The sequence below is a fragment of the Gadus morhua genome, chromosome 13 (assembly GCF_902167405.1).
Source record: "Gadus morhua chromosome 13, gadMor3.0, whole genome shotgun sequence".
Classification (NCBI taxonomy): domain Eukaryota; kingdom Metazoa; phylum Chordata; class Actinopteri; order Gadiformes; family Gadidae; genus Gadus; species Gadus morhua.
In genome coordinates this window covers 18,793,538-18,812,133 of record NC_044060.1, presented here as the reverse complement: position 1 = coordinate 18,812,133, position 18,596 = coordinate 18,793,538, and the positions used below count along the sequence as shown (strand labels likewise).

At 44.9% G+C, this 18,596-nt stretch overlaps 4 protein-coding genes across 5 annotated transcripts; 2 read left to right on the top strand and 2 right to left on the bottom strand.

Moving 5' to 3' along the window:
- Nucleotides 1–508: 508 nt before the first annotated feature.
- uqcrc1 (ubiquinol-cytochrome c reductase core protein 1) lies at nucleotides 509–4,839 on the bottom strand. The gene is made up of 13 exons (XM_030373635.1): nucleotides 4,720–4,839; nucleotides 4,068–4,205; nucleotides 3,868–3,954; nucleotides 3,560–3,689; nucleotides 3,186–3,384; nucleotides 2,905–2,984; nucleotides 2,669–2,784; nucleotides 2,076–2,219; nucleotides 1,568–1,728; nucleotides 1,375–1,460; nucleotides 1,185–1,273; nucleotides 980–1,055; nucleotides 509–897 (listed from the first exon to the last, which is right to left on the bottom strand). Exons 1-13 carry the CDS (start codon nucleotides 4,777–4,779, stop codon nucleotides 833–835), a joined length of 1,431 nt encoding a protein of 476 aa, XP_030229495.1. The 5' UTR covers nucleotides 4,780–4,839; the 3' UTR covers nucleotides 509–832.
- A 460-nt stretch (nucleotides 4,840–5,299) lies between these two features.
- On the top strand, nucleotides 5,300–7,409 carry hmces (5-hydroxymethylcytosine binding, ES cell specific). Of its 2 annotated transcripts, none has more exons than XM_030373637.1 (7): nucleotides 5,300–5,463; nucleotides 5,600–5,789; nucleotides 5,913–6,056; nucleotides 6,164–6,361; nucleotides 6,573–6,724; nucleotides 6,812–7,004; nucleotides 7,092–7,409. In XM_030373637.1, the coding sequence occupies exons 2-7, from the start codon at nucleotides 5,601–5,603 to the stop codon at nucleotides 7,284–7,286; spliced, it is 1,071 nt and encodes a 356-aa protein (XP_030229497.1). In that variant the 5' UTR covers nucleotides 5,300–5,463; nucleotide 5,600; the 3' UTR covers nucleotides 7,287–7,409. The 2 variants fall into 2 exon arrangements, with proteins under 2 accessions (XP_030229497.1, XP_030229496.1); XM_030373636.1 differs by having other exon boundaries at nucleotides 5,306–5,463; nucleotides 5,570–5,789.
- On the bottom strand, nucleotides 7,407–11,966 carry LOC115556538 (ras-related protein rab7). The gene is made up of 6 exons (XM_030373638.1): nucleotides 11,605–11,966; nucleotides 10,447–10,504; nucleotides 10,137–10,263; nucleotides 9,439–9,657; nucleotides 9,131–9,259; nucleotides 7,407–8,942 (listed from the first exon to the last, which is right to left on the bottom strand). The coding sequence occupies exons 2-6, from the start codon at nucleotides 10,497–10,499 to the stop codon at nucleotides 8,847–8,849; spliced, it is 624 nt and encodes a 207-aa protein (XP_030229498.1). The 5' UTR covers nucleotides 10,500–10,504; nucleotides 11,605–11,966; the 3' UTR covers nucleotides 7,407–8,846.
- A 603-nt stretch (nucleotides 11,967–12,569) lies between these two features.
- On the top strand, nucleotides 12,570–18,015 carry rpn1 (ribophorin I). Its single transcript, XM_030373634.1, has 10 exons — nucleotides 12,570–12,944; nucleotides 13,547–13,611; nucleotides 13,791–14,097; nucleotides 14,200–14,409; nucleotides 14,519–14,711; nucleotides 15,057–15,156; nucleotides 15,259–15,397; nucleotides 15,665–15,784; nucleotides 16,128–16,373; nucleotides 16,868–18,015. The coding sequence occupies exons 1-10, from the start codon at nucleotides 12,708–12,710 to the stop codon at nucleotides 17,048–17,050; spliced, it is 1,800 nt and encodes a 599-aa protein (XP_030229494.1). The 5' UTR covers nucleotides 12,570–12,707; the 3' UTR covers nucleotides 17,051–18,015.
- Nucleotides 18,016–18,596: the final 581 nt, after the last annotated feature.

The window sequence follows — 18,596 nt, the reverse complement described above, 5'->3', positions numbered from 1 at the left end:
GTGATGCCGGAGGCCGGCTAGGCATCACACGCTCTGTTTGACCCCTTTGGGTAACACATGGAAGGGTTGCATAAAGCCAACATGCAGCCTCGTTAGCTCCGTACCCTCCGTATGACCTGTTGGGGTGAGGCGAACTAGGGACATACTGTCTAGATTAGGTATTGATGCACTCTTTAGTCTGAGCTAAAAGGATCTGCTCACTCAAAGAGACAAGCCCCAGTCCTACCCAGCAGGTTCCCTACAGTTTACACAGCAATAAGTCATGACATGGATGACAAGATTTATGTTTGTCATGCATTATACACATTATATAAATATATACAGACATACAGTACATACTGCTTCATCCCATTCCAGAAATGTATGCAAATTATATATGATTTAAACAAGTATCTATCCATCTACATGGTTATTCCAGCATACTATTGCTACACTCATTTGTGAAGCTTGCTTTAAAAATCACCCCGGATGGCCACAACCGAAACAAACAAGACACTAGAAAATAAACTATGTTGAACAACAGAGTTTTATTTGTTGGGAATCAGAGCTTCCGTTATGTACAATAGAGGACAGAAACAAATCGTTATTCATAAATAGATGTTTGCTCTTCAAGGACTAGTTCCACCGTGTCCTGATTTAATGTTAGACCGATCGCTTCATGTTCAAAAAGGAACCCCTCACTTTGCTCTTAAATAGCCAGCAACAGGTCTCAACCAAGAACTACAACACGGAGCACATTCAATGAGAATGATGAGTGAGCATGTGGAGGGGGTGGAGAGGTGGATGGCAGGCTGTGTTGAGCCGGGCTACTGGACACACAATGCCGGACGTCTTAGAACCTCAGCCAGTACATGGAGGCGCGCGTTCTGTTGTAGTCGGGAAGTTGCTCAACGGGGCCTTGGGTGGGAGAGAGGGACAGGTTAAACACACATCGGTATATATGTAGAACGTGACGACAGGTTAAAGAAGACAAACTGACCGACAGCTGCCACAGCGGGGCACTTGTCATAGATGTATTTGGAGCAGACATCGCGCACCATCTTTGGCGTCACGGCCTGCAAGGAGCCACAAAGGAAGCACGAACCGTCAACCGTCATGTGTGTTTAGGCTTGGGAAGTACCCCATTAAAATGGAAGCGATGTTGTCATCGGCATGAAAGAGAAGCCTTGCGAAAGTGCGCTCACGTTAATCCTGGCGTCCCACTCGGCAAGAGGAACACGACGGCCGTAGTTTAGGACGTGCCTGCCGATGTCGTCGCAGATTGGGGTCGTTCCTTAAAAAGGTTAAAGACATGTTTACTTTCCAGTGTGATGGAGAGAAATAAAAACATGCATGTAGTCCTTTGGCTTGGAAAAATAATAACTCTTTAAATACCATTGAGCTGTGCCACTAGGCTAGCCTTCAGAGACTTCTTGCCTCTGGCGACATCACTGTCTGTCACTGTGGTGCACATATTCATCCTGAAGAAAATAGGGTAAAAAAAATAAGTCAGAAATACAACTTTCACCATTCCACATTTGATCATGTGTGCATGCACGTCACTTCCATCTGTGGAGGCGGCACTGACCAGGCGTTCTGAGACCAGTGCATCATGTCCTCGATGTGGTGCATATCGGTCACAAAGTACATGCCCATCAGGCCGGTATCGCTGTAGGACGAATGGAAGGCCTGGAAGCTTTCGCAGAAGTTCTCCTCAGCGGCCATCGCAGCCAGACGACTGCTCATATTCTGTGGAGGAAAGAGCAGCCGATTATAGACACGATGACAACGATTTGATTCAATCCTGTGTTTCCTAATTCTACACTGGGTGGGCCACGCAAAAGTCGGGAACACATCCCAGAGTTAAAATCATCAAGTGTTCCGTTTCCTCTACACATCGGTTTATAACGGGTATACATGCTAGCAAGCACATGTGAGCTTACGCTCCTTACAAATTGATCGACAAGCAGGGGAGGAAGGGGGACGTCCTCCTGCCACAAGACAGAGCCTTGAAGGGCTGAAGCTCAAATGGAGTCCTGTCTGATGCATGATCCTAACCAAACACTCTGCTGAACCAAGGGCTCTCGTCTCCTAACCTTTCCGCCGCCGGACTTGATGTCATAGCTTCCAATGATGGAGTTGGCCACCATCAGAGGCACAATGTCCGGGCTGCCGACGCGGGCGCCCTCCACAGCAATGGCCACATGAGCCAGGGGCATAGCGTCGTCACGCATACGGATCTGAAGAGGTAAGAGGAAGCATAACGACAGGTCAACAGGCTGAGAAACCCGAGAGCCTAAAGACGGGTCAACAGGACGCGTCTACAAGTCTACAGTCAATCTAATTCATTGTCTCCCACCCATTTCACCCCACTTGTGTAAATTGTTTCAATGTATCTTGTTCTTGTGATTTTATGATTGTTGATCATTATTTATTTTTTAAACACTGCCCTGTAAGGTGACCTTGAGTCCTATGAAAGGCGCCCTCAAATAAAATGTATTATTATTATTATTACAGACAGGTCAACAGGACGCGTCTAAAGACAGGTCGACCAGACGCGGCTAAAGACAGGTCAACCAGACGCGGCTAAAGACAGGTCAACAGGCTGTTCTGGTATGCATAACAAACGTTATAAGGAGACTAAGGCAGTTTCTATTTTGTGGCCAGACTTCAGCCTTCGCCATCTCACCTCACTTCCGGTGAAGCGACAGGGAGACAGCACTGGGATGGCGTCGCCCTCGTACTCAAAAGACAGGCCGCTGAAGTGAGTCTTGGCCAAGCCCACCAGCTCCTCATGGTTCACACCTGCAGAATAAACATGGATAGACCGATAGTCATTATTGATCCCAGATTCTCATCGCACATGCACACAACCGATCAAATAACCCCCCAGGAGGGTGCATTGGAGAAAGAAACTAGTCATACCTCCGGCCGCTGACAGCACCATGCGGGGGGCCTTGTAGTGGCTGCCAAGGTACTCCACTAGGTCCTGACGGGAAAGAGTCCTGGGGAAAAACAATCAGCACCATCACTTACATCAGTGTCAAAATATACTTTGGATTCATTTACATGAGGAAAAACTGAGGAACCACCAGATGAGTTAAAAACGTCCCTTATTGTTAACTAATAATGCATAATATGAATGTAATAATTGAAAGATTCATGTGAAAATATATATTTTAATTGAAGCGTGTGCAGGAGCCTACCTAGCATTGGAGGAGGGCCCGAGGACGCTGTAGGACAGGGGGGTGCCCTGGAAGGCTGTGGCGTGGAGCAGGTCCAGGCAGACCTCCTGTAAGTTGCCCTCCACCTCCTCCAGCTCTCGCAGCACCACGGCCCTCTGCTGCTCCACGTCCGCCTCGTTCAAAGAGCAATGCTGAACCACCTCCGACAGCAGCTCCACGGCTGGGGACACGACAAGCACCAAAGACTGTTCACAAACATGGCTCAGATATTTCAATTAATCTTCGACATGAAACAAGATCTTTATATACACACATGGCATTCAGAACACTGAATCCGTTTTGACTTGAAGGAGGGGAGGCTGGTGGAGGCTTTCAGAAGGCTTCCCAGTGCTTACCTTTAGGCAGGTCCTTAGCCAGGGTCTTCATGTAGTATGCGGTGTGCTCCCTGGAGGTGTACGCACTCAGGTGGGCACCCATTGACTCCACCTCTTGTTCGAGCGCCGTCTGTGGGTGCTTCTTGGTCCCCTAGAGTTGGAGAGAATGTGGAGAAATTAGGGTGATTAAAATTCGAAAAATATGAGATATTATAAACAGTTATACCTGTAAGCAAGTAAGATAGCTGATAAATGTTCTGATTTTGTAGGTTTTTGTCTACGTAGGGCCACCAGTTCGCTTGCAGGACACGGTTGAAGAGGACACGTACCTTGAAGGCCATGTGCTCCAGGAAGAAGCCCGCACCGTTGTTCTTCTCACTCTCATAACGGCTACCAGCACCGATCCATAGTCCAACCTGAAACCAGGGAGTTCATAGGATTTGTACGATTTTAAGAATGATGCACTATATCATTTTAGTAATTCATGGGGAATGTTTGTCCTTCCGACTAGATTGAAACAGGCACATACAGTGCAAGTTGCATGTCCGGTCTCTTCGGAGGCAACCCTCAAGCCATTATCAAGGGCAGTCAGGCGAGTCTCTGGGGCTCCGGCCAGGCTCTGGGCATAGCTGACTGAGGACTGACGTCGCAGAGACAGCAGGATGGGCTGCAGGTGGGACGACCAGAATGATGTTTAGTTACGAAAAATGGTTTGTGTTGATTTGTCAGCCATGTATTATCATACATTAGTTTGACAACTTGAGCAATTACCATGTTCAATTGAACACCCCAAAACTACAATTTCTTCACTTCAAACCGGTAATTATGCAATCCGTAACGCATAACAGACAACTATTGACAAAGTCAACCGGCCGGAAAACCTTGGATGGGTCAGCAGGGCAAACGAGGGCAACTACTTAAATAGTAATAATGAAACGATCAATGATTCCCCAGTTATGTCTTACTCCTTTAAGTACAAAAAAACGTAATAGTGTGCGGTTTAGAGAGTATTGGAAGGCTTCCTCGATAGTTGACCTTGCGTTGAAGGCATCCTAGCCTGCTAGTGCTTACCAGGCTAGCAGCTTTCAAACATTGCACAGCCATCGATTCAATCATACATCACCACTTCGTTCAAGGCATATCTTGAAAGATATAAACGAAAAGTTATCGTTGTCACTCACGTTGCGGTATTTTGCGAGGCTTCTCCCCACAGTGCTCCCGACTCGGCAAACGGACGCCATTTTGCTATGGTATACAAGAATGGGTCGCGCCTACGTACAGGACGTCGTATTACGTAAATGACGTCACTGTACGTGAAGGACGTAGAACTTCTGGTGACCGTGGATGTACACCTTTCTTTGATAGGTCCATAATGTACAGATATATCCTGGGAACCAGACCAATCTCAGTACACATCCATCATGATCAAATATCCCAACAATGGATGGACAAATGGATGAGGACAAAATATTTAGTGCTTTTCTTCCTAAGGAAATAGCGATGTAAGATTCATTAGACATTACAATGTACTTTGTAATGTTTAATCAAATATTAATTATAAATGGAAAATGTATTCTAATGTCTGAAAAAATCAGATTTGGTTATTTTTACTTATTTATAATTAATTCATCTTATATGTCAGCCAAATATTATTAGTCTCACTGGCAAGAGAAGCACGTTTATGCTCACACCCTAAATAAATAATATACTATTATTTTCAGGTTTTTGATATCATTGTATGACTGTTTTGGTCCCCGGTCACGTGACTCTATCACGTTCTGTTTGAGTCGGAGTTGCCTGCGCAAGTTAATTTATGCAGACTAGACCCAGTAAGTTCAGAGCAGCCAATACACAAGAAGTATGCACAATTGCACATAGAATTGAGCAGTGACGTTCATTGTACCAGACACCCAACCGCTAAACAGGTAAGAGCGAAAGGTGGTTAGCTTCATAACTATACTTGTCTTCAGGTTTGTGTTGTGTTTAGCATGCTATGTGCTAACCAACTAACATTGGCGTTACAATCTATAGTTCAACTTCCTACGGGCAACTACTTTTAAGGATGTGCGGAAGAACTGCATGTACTCTGGACCCAGAGGAGGTGAGCCGCGCCTCTCGCTACAGAAACCGCCACGGGCAGCGACGTCAGCCAAGATGGAGAGATGGAGATGCAGACAAATATCGGCCGTCCTACAACAAGAGTCCACAGTCATTTAGTCCGGTGCTTCTGTCTCAAAGACATTTTGATAAGGTGCGCGGTCACCTCATTGTTCACAGTTCATGTTTGTGTATGTTTTGCATGTCCATATCCTATGGTTCAAAAGGTACCACATATGATGCTTGTGACAACGGTGAGATTTTGGTCGTCCCTCAGGATGCGTCAGTGGATGAATGTGTGGTGGCCGCGATGCGATGGGGTCTGATCCCATCCTGGTTCAGAGAAGATGACCCCCGCAAGATGCAGTATAGTACCAACAATTGCCGCAGTGAAAGTCTGTTAGACAAAAAGTCCTACAAGGTAGATATACTCTTGCCTCACTGTGTCATGACAATTCTTGTATTTATTTGCCTATGTGCTATAATTCACTATGTATACCATTTATTTTGTTAAATCTTTCTTCAAAGGACCCTTTTCTGAAAGGACAGCGTTGTGTCATCCTCGCTGATGGCTTCTATGAATGGAGACGACAGGGGAAAGAGAAGCAGCCCTTCTTCATCTACTTTCCACAGAGCCAGCCAGACTCCGGTCTTGGAGAGGAGGAACAACCGGATGAGAGTGACGTTGAGTTCCCCCCAGAGGAGAAGGCCTCAAACATTGAAGAGGTCAGCTCCGTAGTTGCTTAGCGGTTACTGTAAGCTTAAAAACCTTGCACACAATAATAGATTTGAAAATCAGAAAATCATCATTTTATAATTTTTGCTCATGAGTTAAGATCTTGATTTCAAAGTACTGCAAAGTGTCTCTTAAATTAGCCCAGATACAGTATGTTCAAAATAAGTTACCATCCTGTGCATATGTGAATATGGCTACAAGGAAAGTGAAACAGATAAGTGGACCGGATGGAGATTGCTGACTATCGCTGGACTGTTTGACTGCTGGAAACCTCCTGGGGGCGAAGAGCCCATATATACATACACTGTTATCACAGTCGATGCCTCCCCAAACCTTCAGAACATTCACGATAGGTAGGGTTTACCCAGCATGCTTTTCTCTTGCACTTGCGTTTTTGATTATTTTTGTATCCTAAAATGCCCTTGTGATTGATGTTCTAGGATGCCTGCCGTTCTGGATGGAGAGGCAGATGTGAGAAGGTGGCTTGACTTTGGTGAAGTGAAGTCATCTGATGCCCTAAAACTGCTACAGCCGACAAACATTTTGACCTTTCACCCAGTTTCGTCTCTTGTCAACAACTCTCGGAACAACTCACCAGAATGCCTGCAGCCTGTGGATCCCCAAGCCAAAAAAGTATTGCATTTTTCTGAGGTGTTATATTGAGTACGTCATTAAATGGGGACACTTAATCTAGCTGACAGATCTGACCTTTGAACGCAGGAGCCCAAACCTACAGCAAGCAGTAAAATGATGATGAGCTGGTTGAAGGACAGCTCCTCATCAAAGAGGAAAGAGCCAAGCATCTGCGACGCCACAACCCGCGAGCAACAACCCAAGGCCAAGGAGGACCTCAAGTCTTCTGGGACTCTCGAGAACTGGCTGAAGAGCGCCAGCAAGAAAGCCAGAATCGACTGATTGTGTAAATAGAGATCTCAAAGGATTGATGTGCACTTTTACCGTCCCTTGTGTTCCATATGGAACTGTTTGTTGTCAGAAACATCCTTTTTAATATGAAATAATAAAAGTTAAATCCAGTTAGTTCAAGATTTTTTTATTACCATTATTATGCAAAGACATTTTCAAACAAGGTAGATGCTATGCATTTACCATATTTATATTGTAATGATAAATGCTAACACCTAAGATATTTTGATATTTTTGTACGTATCCTATCATGTCCTAAGATGCAATTCAAATTCTAAACATAAGAACAGATGAGCCAATTACATGAAAGAAACATTAAGCACTTAATCGTCCGTCAACATATGCAGTTGGCAGACGGAGATGGAGATAGACAGCTTGACTTCCCCACAAACCATGGAGAGGTTTTCAAATATACAAAGTGTTGACACAGTTGGCAGGAGAAAATAAAGTATTAAATCATGGTTCTAAATTATTGTTAATGCTTGAAAACAAACCTGCCGACTTAAACACTGAATCGTCTTGATTAGTTGATATAGTAAGACGTTTTGCTATTGAACCCCCCAAAAAACATGAGAATTTGTCTTGCACTTAAGAAAACAGGAATTGGATGTGGACAGCTATATTACAGAGCAGAAGTGATAATCCATATGGTATCTGCTACAAGCTATGATTATGTAAATGTATTGGCCTCAAAAACCACCGTGCTAAATTTAACCAGCAAGTGAGAAACATGCCTTTCGAACATTTTCTCTTAACCAATTAATGCAAGAATATATGGGCCGCACAGGAGTCATACTTCTACACCTAACAACTGATTTTCATCTTCCGCAACTTAAAAATTTGGGGGGGGACGGGACTGTCGAGTCCTGAATTGATATGTCATTGGATTCTTGTGGATGAGGTAAGCTGATGCTACTGAACCAAACACAAGTCGTCTTTGGAACCACCAGACTGAGGAGTAAAGTGGAGCCCTGATGTGTCCATTATATTCATGCAGCAGTGGTGGTGGAGGTGGACCACCACTACCAGAGACTTGTTCAAATGCTGGTAGTTTCTCACTTTATATCATAAGTATCAGACTAATGCCTAGATGTAGCATTGTTTTAATGATAGTAATAATAATAATAATAGTGTACAAGTAAAAGCAGTGTTAGAAACAAAATCAGGATGCAAAACAGGGAAAGGGGACACAGAATCGTTCATCTGAATGACCAGAAACCACCAACACTGCAAAACAGTACAAGGAAACACTGGCATGTAATAAGCATCATGAAAGTAAACATCATGATGTCTCCTCAGTGTTCTTTGGGCTAGTTGACTCAATAGAAAATGTGTCATCTTGTGTACATAGAGTGACGTGTACAGCATGTATGTGTTGTAGTAATAGTAGTATAGTCTAAGAGGGATGCTGCTTATATCTACAAAGGCAAGTGATAATGTCGGACATGGGGTAACACAGTGGGACAAGGGGAGAGGTGGGTGTATAGACAAGGCAAGATGGGTGGGGAAGGCTTAGCATCTCTCCCTCCCCCAGAGAGGTCTCCAGAGTCCTCAGCAGCTGCAGGTCTCTGCTGAAGGCTTGGCCCTTTCGTTCCGGTCCAGCTTTATTGGCTCAGGGAACTCATTGTACAACTCCACTTCAGTCTCCTGCAGACATGAATACACAGAGAAGAAGAGTGAGACCTACTAGATACAGCTACATCATAGACATGCCAAGAGGACGACATTTTTTTTCGGCAAATATAAAACAACAGCAACTCAACTATCCGGTCCAGGATAACCACAATAAAGGCAGGGCCCTACATGGCAATATGCAACCAAAACGTGAGAGTTACCTGTTTGAGAGCGTTCCTTGCAATGGTCTGGAAAGCCTGCTCCACGTTGATGGCCTCTTTGGCACTTGTCTCAAAGTAGGGGATGTTGTTCTTACTCTGACACCAAGCCTGGGCTCTTTTGGTTGTCACCTGTCAAAAACAAAAATAAATACAAATCAAATAAATATCTCTGAGACAAACTGACACACAAAAATATGAATCTTGACAAGTCCTCCATTATTTGTCATAACAAACCACACCTTTGAATATGTAAAGAAATATAACATAAACCCTAATGCTGCTTATCCCAAGATACAGGAAACACACACCTGTCTGTTTTCCAGATCAATCTTATTGCCAAGAACCACAAAGGGGAAATTCTCTGGGTCTCTTGGGCTGGCCTGGATCAGGAACTCGTCCCTCCAGCTGTCTAGGGTCTTGAATGTATTGGGTGCGGTCACATCAAATACAAGCACGCAGCAGTCTGCCCCACGGTAGAAGGCCACACCTAGCGACTGGAACCTCTCCTGGCCGGCAGTGTCCCAGATCTGAGAGAGCAACAACATTAAGATACACATCTCCAATAGATTATATAATATAATATAAACATAGTAACAAATCTTCCCCTCATTACCTGCATTGTAACAACTCTGCCCCCCTCACTACCAGCATTTGAAAAGGTCTGTCCGCTCCCCTCATTACCAGCATTTGAAAAGGTCTGTCTGTCCCCCTCATTACCAGCATTTGAATAGGTCTGTCTGTCTCCCTCATTACCTGCATTATATCAAGCCTGTTTGTCCCCCTCATTACTTTCATTGTAAGTCTGTCTGTCTGTCCCCCTCATTACCAGCATTTGAATAGGTCTGTCTGTCCCCCTCATTACCAGCATTTGAATAGGTCCGTTTGGCCCCCTCATTACCTGCATTGTAACAAGCCTGTTTGTCCCCCTCATTACCTGCATTGTACCATGCCTGTTTACCCCCCTCATTACCTGCATTGTACCATGCCTGTTTATCCCCTTAATTACCTGCATTGTAACAAGTCTGTCGTCCACCATGACTTCTTTTGTCAGGAAGTCTGCGCCTATTGTTGCTTTATACTGGTTACTGAACTTCTTATTCACATATTGGTTCATCAATGAGGTCTTCCCAACTCTAGAAAAGGAGATGGACACAAAACATTTTAAATTACAGATCTAAAATGATTTATCTGTGATAATGACGGCAAGTAAACGGTTAACTGAATAGAGCTTTTAAAGCCAGCTAATCAAATCAATGTTTAACAGCCTGCTCTGATCTCCTTTCGTTTAAGGAGGTGGGCCTCAACGTAAAACTAACCCAGAGTCTCCAAGGATGATGACTTTCAGTAGGACTTTCTTTCTAGACGTCATTGTGCCTTGGAGAAAAAATAAAGAGAAGGAAAGAAAAATAAAATAAGACGTTAGTTTCAGCTAATACAGTATACAAGTTATACATATAACATCACTATTCAAATAAAGTGTAACTTCTTCTACACAGTCCATTTTAATAAGTTTGAACTACACCCAGTGGCACTTAATTCTTATTCTCATCCCCAGTAAAATGCCTCTTGTGGAGGATATACCTAGGCCTATGTTGATTTCATAAAACAAAGATCTGAATCTACCCTTTCCTGGCTCTTTAACTCATTTGTTCAGAAAGGCCCTCTATGTTTCTGAATTGCTCAATAGACAAGTCTTTCAAAACAGTTTGACACCACCATACCCAAATTATCACTGCAGTTTCTGAGTGGGACATTTAGGTCTCTTATAACAAACGACAGCGTGTCGTAATGTTCAAAGTTCATCTCGGAAAATAATTTACATTCCCCATAGCAACACATTGCCCCAATCTACGGATATACCATGTATGCTCTTTGTTCAGGTGCTCCCATGAGTTAATAAAATAACACCGTGGCAATATAAATATAAAATATATAAAATAAATACGCAGAACGGGTCGCATTCAACTATTGGTGCTCCTCATAATCTGCAACCCATGACACTGTGTCATTGATCACATGGTTTAAGACCAAAGGGGCCATGACTTGGCAGGCATTATGTGGCTATGCTAATGTTGGAGCTGAAATGAACATGTATAGATTTAAGAACGACGATTAAAACCACTGCCCGATCTGTTCCCGATATTTAAACATATACCTTCGTCCACTTAATTTGACTACCAAAGGGCGTGGAGGGGTTACTATCAGAGGTATTGTCCGTGACACAATCAATTATGGAGAGGAAAAAATACATCTCGAGCACTAAGGATTTCAGGATAAAACTAGCTGTTGGTGGCAGTAAACTTGTTGACTGAGATATGTCGTGATGATGAATGTTTATTCAGTTCATAACATCTGACGGGTAACGTTACGGGTATTTTGAAGGCTAACATTTAGTTAGCAAAACAACATGACCAGAGTAACTTTTACCATCGTCTGTAGGGTGAACATAGTTAGTCAACACAAAAAAAAACTACCTTGATGTGAGTCCCTTGATCTTGATAATGGCAAAAGTCGTCTTTCTGTTTCGTACAATCGACAATTGTCTGCAACACTCAGGCTAGCTAACTAGCTAAATCAAACGAGTGATAAAACGTTTTTCGGAACCACGTATACGGCTACGCGGTTTCAGTAGTGTAGCCTCGCAACACACGCCTCATAGATCATAAACACGGCCACTGTCTGTTTGGCACGGTTGTCTTTTGACAGGAGCAGAATTGGCCCAAGTGTATATTTTGCCTTGTTCCGTTGAGGCTAACGTTACATTGACGCTAGCTGCTCTTCACTTCCTCCAAAACAACATCAGGACTCCCTGACGTCAGCGCACAACACGCCCTGGTTCACATTATGATGAGAGAGGATGCGGACTTGTAGCGTTATCCCGGTCTCCCGTGATTTCCGGTCTATAATTTCCTGCTGTGTACAACAGTCCCCGGAGGAGGGAAAAGAACAAGAACAAAATCGCAAAGACAGGGTTAATAAATATGGAGCTTTGAGGAAGATATTGGTATATCCCTCCCTCTTCCTCGCCTCTCGCCGCCAAACTCGTAAAACTGAAAGTCCCGCCCTCTCTATGGAGCATCCTGTTCCAGGCGTTCCGTCGTGAGATGAAAACGCCTTGTCAACAGCGGGTTACCTGGGAATTAAAATGATAAGCATTATTATTATTTATTTATTTTAATTAATATGCAACCCAGCGGTAGTCAATTATCAGAGTCTTTTTTATAAAATGCAGTTAATCAATCAATTACAACCGATGAACAATGGTAATTATATAGTGGCATCCCTCGAACGGCCCAGACAATACAGTATGGTATGGTTTAAATAACAAGTGTGAGGATTTGATACTGAATTCGTATGTGCTGAAGCCAATATATTAAATGTTTAGTCTTGATTTCGCGGATACCGTAATGATCGCAAAGTGCGCGTATTCTACGTCATCACGTCAGTGAATGTAGCGTCATCCTTTCTGGAGTAGAGCAGCGCGGGGCCCTTTTTTTGCTGCTCTACATATTTCTCAATTTGTATACCTTCTGCGGGTCCCCATAACACATTCTTTGTGTTTTCATCTATCCCCACAATGATGCCTCCTGTAGGAGTTTTCACTTGCCTTATTGTGTTCGCCGCACTCGCCTCCGAGACGGCCGCCGAAGGTCTGGTAAACGAGGACGTGCGGAGAACAGTAGACCTGAGCACTCATCTTGCTAAGATTTCCTCGGAGGTGCTCCTGTCGAACCAGGGCGATGCTGCGGTGCAAACCTTTACACTGGCGGTGGAGCCCGACCTGGTGCCGCATCTCGCTTACATTGGAGCTTCGGTAAGATGTTTGGGTCGATCTTTTGAATGAATACTTCCACGCATCTTGCGAGTAACGTGTTAGCTTCGGCTAGCTAGCTGGCCACTCATTCAACATACTGCAACATATTTTATACGTTCAATGACGTTCATTTCAAATGTCCAAAATAATCCCCTAAAATTTCCAGATTAATTGCAAACGTGCAATTTCATAGTTTAGCGACTTATAACCTTCATTGCATCTAGGAAAATACCTAGCCAAGCCTGCATTGAGTTAACGATGTGTGCATCTAGAAGCACCTAAATATTGGATTTAAGATCAGAATTTCTGGTGTTTGGTGGAGTCACTATTTAAACATGCATGGACACGCGGATCAAGGTATGGACGTTTTTAATAAAACGACAAATCATTGAATGGTTTGAATGGTTCTTGGTAACCGGACCGCTTCCGCACCGCCGCACACTGTCAGAATGACACGTATGCGCTGCATGTCTACTTCCGTGTTGAGGTGCAACAATGTTTGAAGCGATGTTGACATAGTGACATAGAGGCTGATTTTGCAATTACAATTTTGCCCGATGCAACCTCTTCATCTTTGTTTTGAATATTTAACTGATTCCCAGGTAAAAGGTGATGAAGAGGAAGATGGAACTCTTGAACTCAAGCAAACATCAATACATGGGCAGAGGTAAATTATTTGGATAACCTTTCCTCACCTTAAGGAAGAACAAACACCAAATGGAAGCTTACGTTTTAGTTATGCATTACTTCAGCAGAAAAAATCCTCTTCCTACCACTCTTATCCCACTGTAATATTTTCTCTGCCATCGATTACGTTGTGTGTTTATAAACACTTCTGCGTTTCAGTGGGGAATTCTACAAGGTGCAGTTGCCCTCCAGCCTGGCCGCAGGTGCTAAGCTGAGAGTGAAGGTGGACATGGTGTTCAGTCATGTCCTTACGCCTTTCCCCTCGCACATCACTCAAGCCGAGCGCCAGTTGGTGGTCTTCCAGGGGAACCACTACCTGTTCTCCCCATACCCCACTCGCAGCCAGACCACCCGTGTCCGCCTGTCCTCCAAGACCGTGGAGAGCTACACCAAGCTGGGCAACCCAAGCAAGAGCGACGAGGTCATCGAGTATGGCCCCTTCCGTGACGTCGCAGCTTTCAGCGAGGTAACGGCGTGGACCCCGGTACAACAATCGGCAGAGACTCACACGAGTGAGACCGTTTCAAACAGATCTGTGTTCTTGCCGTTCCCCCTCTCTCCCGTTTAGGATGCGATGAAGATCCACTACGAGAACAACAGCCCGTTCCTTAGCATCAGCAGCATCACACGCACCATTGAGGTGTCCCACTGGGGCAACATCGCTGTGGAGGAGACCATCGACCTGAGACACACCGGAGCCTACCTCAAGGGCCCCTTCTCCCGTTACGACTACCAGCGGCAGTCCGATAGTGGCATCTCTTCGGTTAAATCCTTCAAGGTGCGTTTTTCTAGTGAAATAGCCTTGCGCGTGGCTTAGTCTAGAAAATCTCCACGCCGGCAATAACCATCTCTTTCTCTCTCCCTTTCTGTTTTTTTCCCCCCAACAGACGATCCTCCCCGCCTCTGCCCAGGATGTGTACTACCGGGACGAGATCGGAAACATCTCCACCTCCCACCTGCAGGTGCTGGAGGATTCGGTGGAGGTGGAGGTGCGCCCCAGGTTCCCCCTGTTTGGAGGCTGGAAGACCCACTACATGATTGGCTACAACCTGCCCAGCTACGAGTACCTCTACACCCTGGGTAAGTGAATCGCCATGCTCACTGACCCTAGGCCTTCCCTAGCAGTACACTTTATTCAATCCAGGAGTGTGCTCAAGTTTTCCTCGCAATTATTGAAGGGCATGGCTGAGTTGCCAGGCCCTTATTTCCGATATCTAGCTTTGGTTTATCCTATGTTATGCTCTGTTTGGGGCAGGTTATTCTCGTGGTTAGAGTGTAAGCATCCTGCCTAGCCCATACCTTCTCCTTGATGCCGTTTATGTTAAATTCCCTATTCATTTCTTTGGATAAAGGTGTCTGCTTAATGAGACAAATCTCATCATCCCTTTTCTTGATTTCAACCAACCGCTCCTTTTTCTTTCGTAGGAGACCAGTATGCATTGAAGATGAGGCTGGTGGACCACGTGTTTGACGACCAGGTGATCGATTCCCTCACCGTGAAACTCATTCTGCCAGAGGGCGCCAGGTGAGTCATTTTACTGACTGACTGACTTCATATATTCAAGCCCTATTCCATTCCCTGTAGCTCTTGTAGATTGTGCTTAACGTGCTCATAATTGCGTCATAGAAACATCCACGTGGAAACCCCTTACCCCATCTACCGCTTGCCTGACCAGCTGCACTACACCTACCTGGATACCTTCGGCCGCCCAGTACTGGTCGCGACGAAGAGCAACCTGGTTGAGCAGCACATTCAGGACGTTGTGGTGAGCAAGTTGATCGTCTCATCCGTCTTGTTCAGTTGGCTATGATTGGCTGTATCAAAGAGTAACAGACAAAAACAATCTTTTGAAAGCTGCAGTATTCGCACCGCACCAAACCCAGGGCCGAAATGTGTTCTTTCCATCTTAATATGTGTTTATTCTCGTTTGCATTGATGAATAGCGCTGCTTCATTGGGTGATATCCCCCTTCCCTCACACCACAGTATGTATGAGATCCCTGAGCATTGCGTCGCTTGTTTTCTCTTCTCAGGTCCATTACACCTTCAATAAGATCCTGATGCTTCAGGAGCCTCTGCTGGTCGTTGGTGCCTTCTACATCCTCTTCTTCACCGTCATCATCTACGTGCGCCTGGACTTTGCAATCACCAAGGTAACCGTGTGTGCCTCCTGTGTATAGAAGTGTGTTACGGTATTTTCGGTAACATGAGTAAGATCGTGATGAGATTTGAAGATTCTCAACTTGGAAGATACGATTTGTGTCCCAATCTCAAGTATGAAACTGTTATAATATCACAGTTTCCAGGAACACTTCAACATGCGTAACCTTTAAAGTACTTCTGCATTTCACTTGAAAACCGAATGGTCATCCGTAGGTTTGAGTTACCTAAGGGACATGGTGTCCTTCATGTGAGGCTGCTCTGAACTGTTAGACCTCATGATCCAATCAAAGCTCTCTCTATGTATTTAAAATCACACCATCTCTGTCCCAACAGGACCCGGCTGCCGAGGTGCGCATGAAGGTGGCGTCCATCACGGAGCAGGTGCTGACCCTGGTCAACAAGCGCCTGGGGCTGTACCGCCACATGGACGAGGTGGTGAACCGCTACAAGCAGTCACGGGACACGGGCGCTCTTAACAGCGGCCGCAAGACGCTGGAGGCGGAGCACCGCACGTTCACCAATGACATCACCAGCCTGCAGGCTCGCCTGAAGGCCGAGGGATCCGACTTGGCGGATAAGGTGAGTTTGAGAGCGTCCCGCCATTTGGACCGCTGGGAGGGGTACGCTACGCTAGTTGGCTGGCTACTCCAATGCCTGGATAATCGGCTCTTTTACTGGCCTTAAGTGCATTTCTTTTGCATTTAAGTAACGTAAACAAGTGAGCTTTTCCTTTGGTGCGGTGACATTTGCATTCAGTGCATTTAGCAGACTCTTTTATCCAAAACGACTAGCAATAAGTACATTAGTTAGATGAAAGAGAAACAACAAAAATCGCTGTTGACGCAGTAAGGATATTCATAGAAACAAGTGCTAAGCATTACAATTGCTAGGTTAACCTATTCTCTGTGTAAAACAAGATCGCTAGGATAAGATGCTGCGCAATGCTAAGTGCATACGTGAAGGGCCAGGACGGACAGCATGGCAACACTTGCAGTCACATTTCTTTGATCAGCGATGCGTACCCAGCTCTGTCAGAACGCCGCCGTAACGTGCACCATCATGGCTCTCCCTAGGTGGGCGAGGTGCAGAAGCTGGACGGCAAGGTGAAGGAGATGGTATGCCGCTCTTGCCAGGAGGCGGAGCGCCTGGTTGCGGGCAAAGTGAAGAAGGAGGCCTACATCGAGAGCGAGAAGACCCTTGGCACCAAGCGGCAGGAGCTGGTCAGCTCCATCGACAGCCTGCTGGACGCCCTCTAAGTCTCTGGCCGTGCACCGAGGACGTGCACTGCGACACGAGGGCACTCGTAGCACCCGCGTGATGCCCCGCCCACCCCTCCACAACATAGATGTACAACGAGAATTCATGCATTCATTCATATATGTGCCGAATTTCCACAAAGGAAGCACACACACAAACACGTGCACACACCTACACACACGCAACACACACACAGACATACGCAACACAAACACAATTTAGTGAACGATTTGAACATCTTCCCAGGCCTGTCGGGTAGCTTCAGGCCTGTTATGTGTGTGTACTAGCGTAGCCTTTGTCCCTGCTGCAGGAACACGGTCCTACGCAGCACATACTGAACCATGGCCATTACTTTGAGAATGTACCGTTTATTATTTTAACTTTTGGCACCGAAGTCTGGGTTCTGTTTCCCATTGAAATCTGGACTCTTTTATGTTTGTCTTTTTATTTTCTCTCTGCACCCTTTTTTTGAATGGTTTTGATAAAACGTCTGAGGGGCTGTTTTTGTAATGAATAATTTAGTTGATGGAGGTCAAATTTTGCCACATGTTTTGTTTTCAAGTCCTGTGTACTTACTCACATGTGCTCTCTAGTCCCTAGAAGGTCAAATCATTTGCTTCTCGTTGGTAGGATGATGTCATGTTCAGACCATGTCATCTTCTTTGCACTTACAGCATTCTCTCTTCCAGACTGACCCTTACTTAAGCATTGGACTAAAGCAAATATTTGAACAAAGCTCTGATTCTGCTACACAACTGCTGGGCATTTCATTTGTCCTGTCCCTTTGGGGATGTATATGATCTTTTTTCTATCATTGGTATGTCTCTTCTGTGTCCAATAGAGATTAATGAATCCATGAGATTAGGCATATTGTGGATATAGACCTGCCAATGAAACATGAGTCAAGTTTGTTGTGTGGACCGTCATTTGAGAGATTTGAAATAAAGTGTGAGAAACTTTCACAGATTTTGTTTCTTTATTTTCCTCATGATTAATAATTTAATAGGCTTTGGCTACCATTAAGTTGTCTTATTTTTGTTGAGTGCTGTAATGTCTTATATTTACAAAAGAGGGCGCACTTTCACCATGTACCTAAGGACAGAATCAGCTCTCCATTCCTCTACTCTACTGTTGGATTTGACAACTTTAATATGACCAATGCCTCAGCCCACCAAAACAATCTCAGAAAGGTCAAAATGCTAAAATTGGCCAAATCCTACAACATTACATCAGCCATCTTTTATACATCCCCTTCAGAGGGAATTTCCAGGACATTGTTGCTTTCCTGGTGAGCAGAGCAGCCCCACCTAGCAACCACTCCTAAACAATCACTCTAGGGGTTATCCCACCGCCGTGGGCACACGGATGATCTGGGTCAGTCTCAGGTCACCACTTTCCCTCTGAGGTCATCAATGGTCATTGCAGGTCATTTCCTGCTCCATGATAACAGGTCCCATTCCATGCTTCGAGATAACGTAAGCACATTGTATGCACCCTACAATATTCATTCTGAAATTACACAACCAGGGAAAGCCAAGACAATGT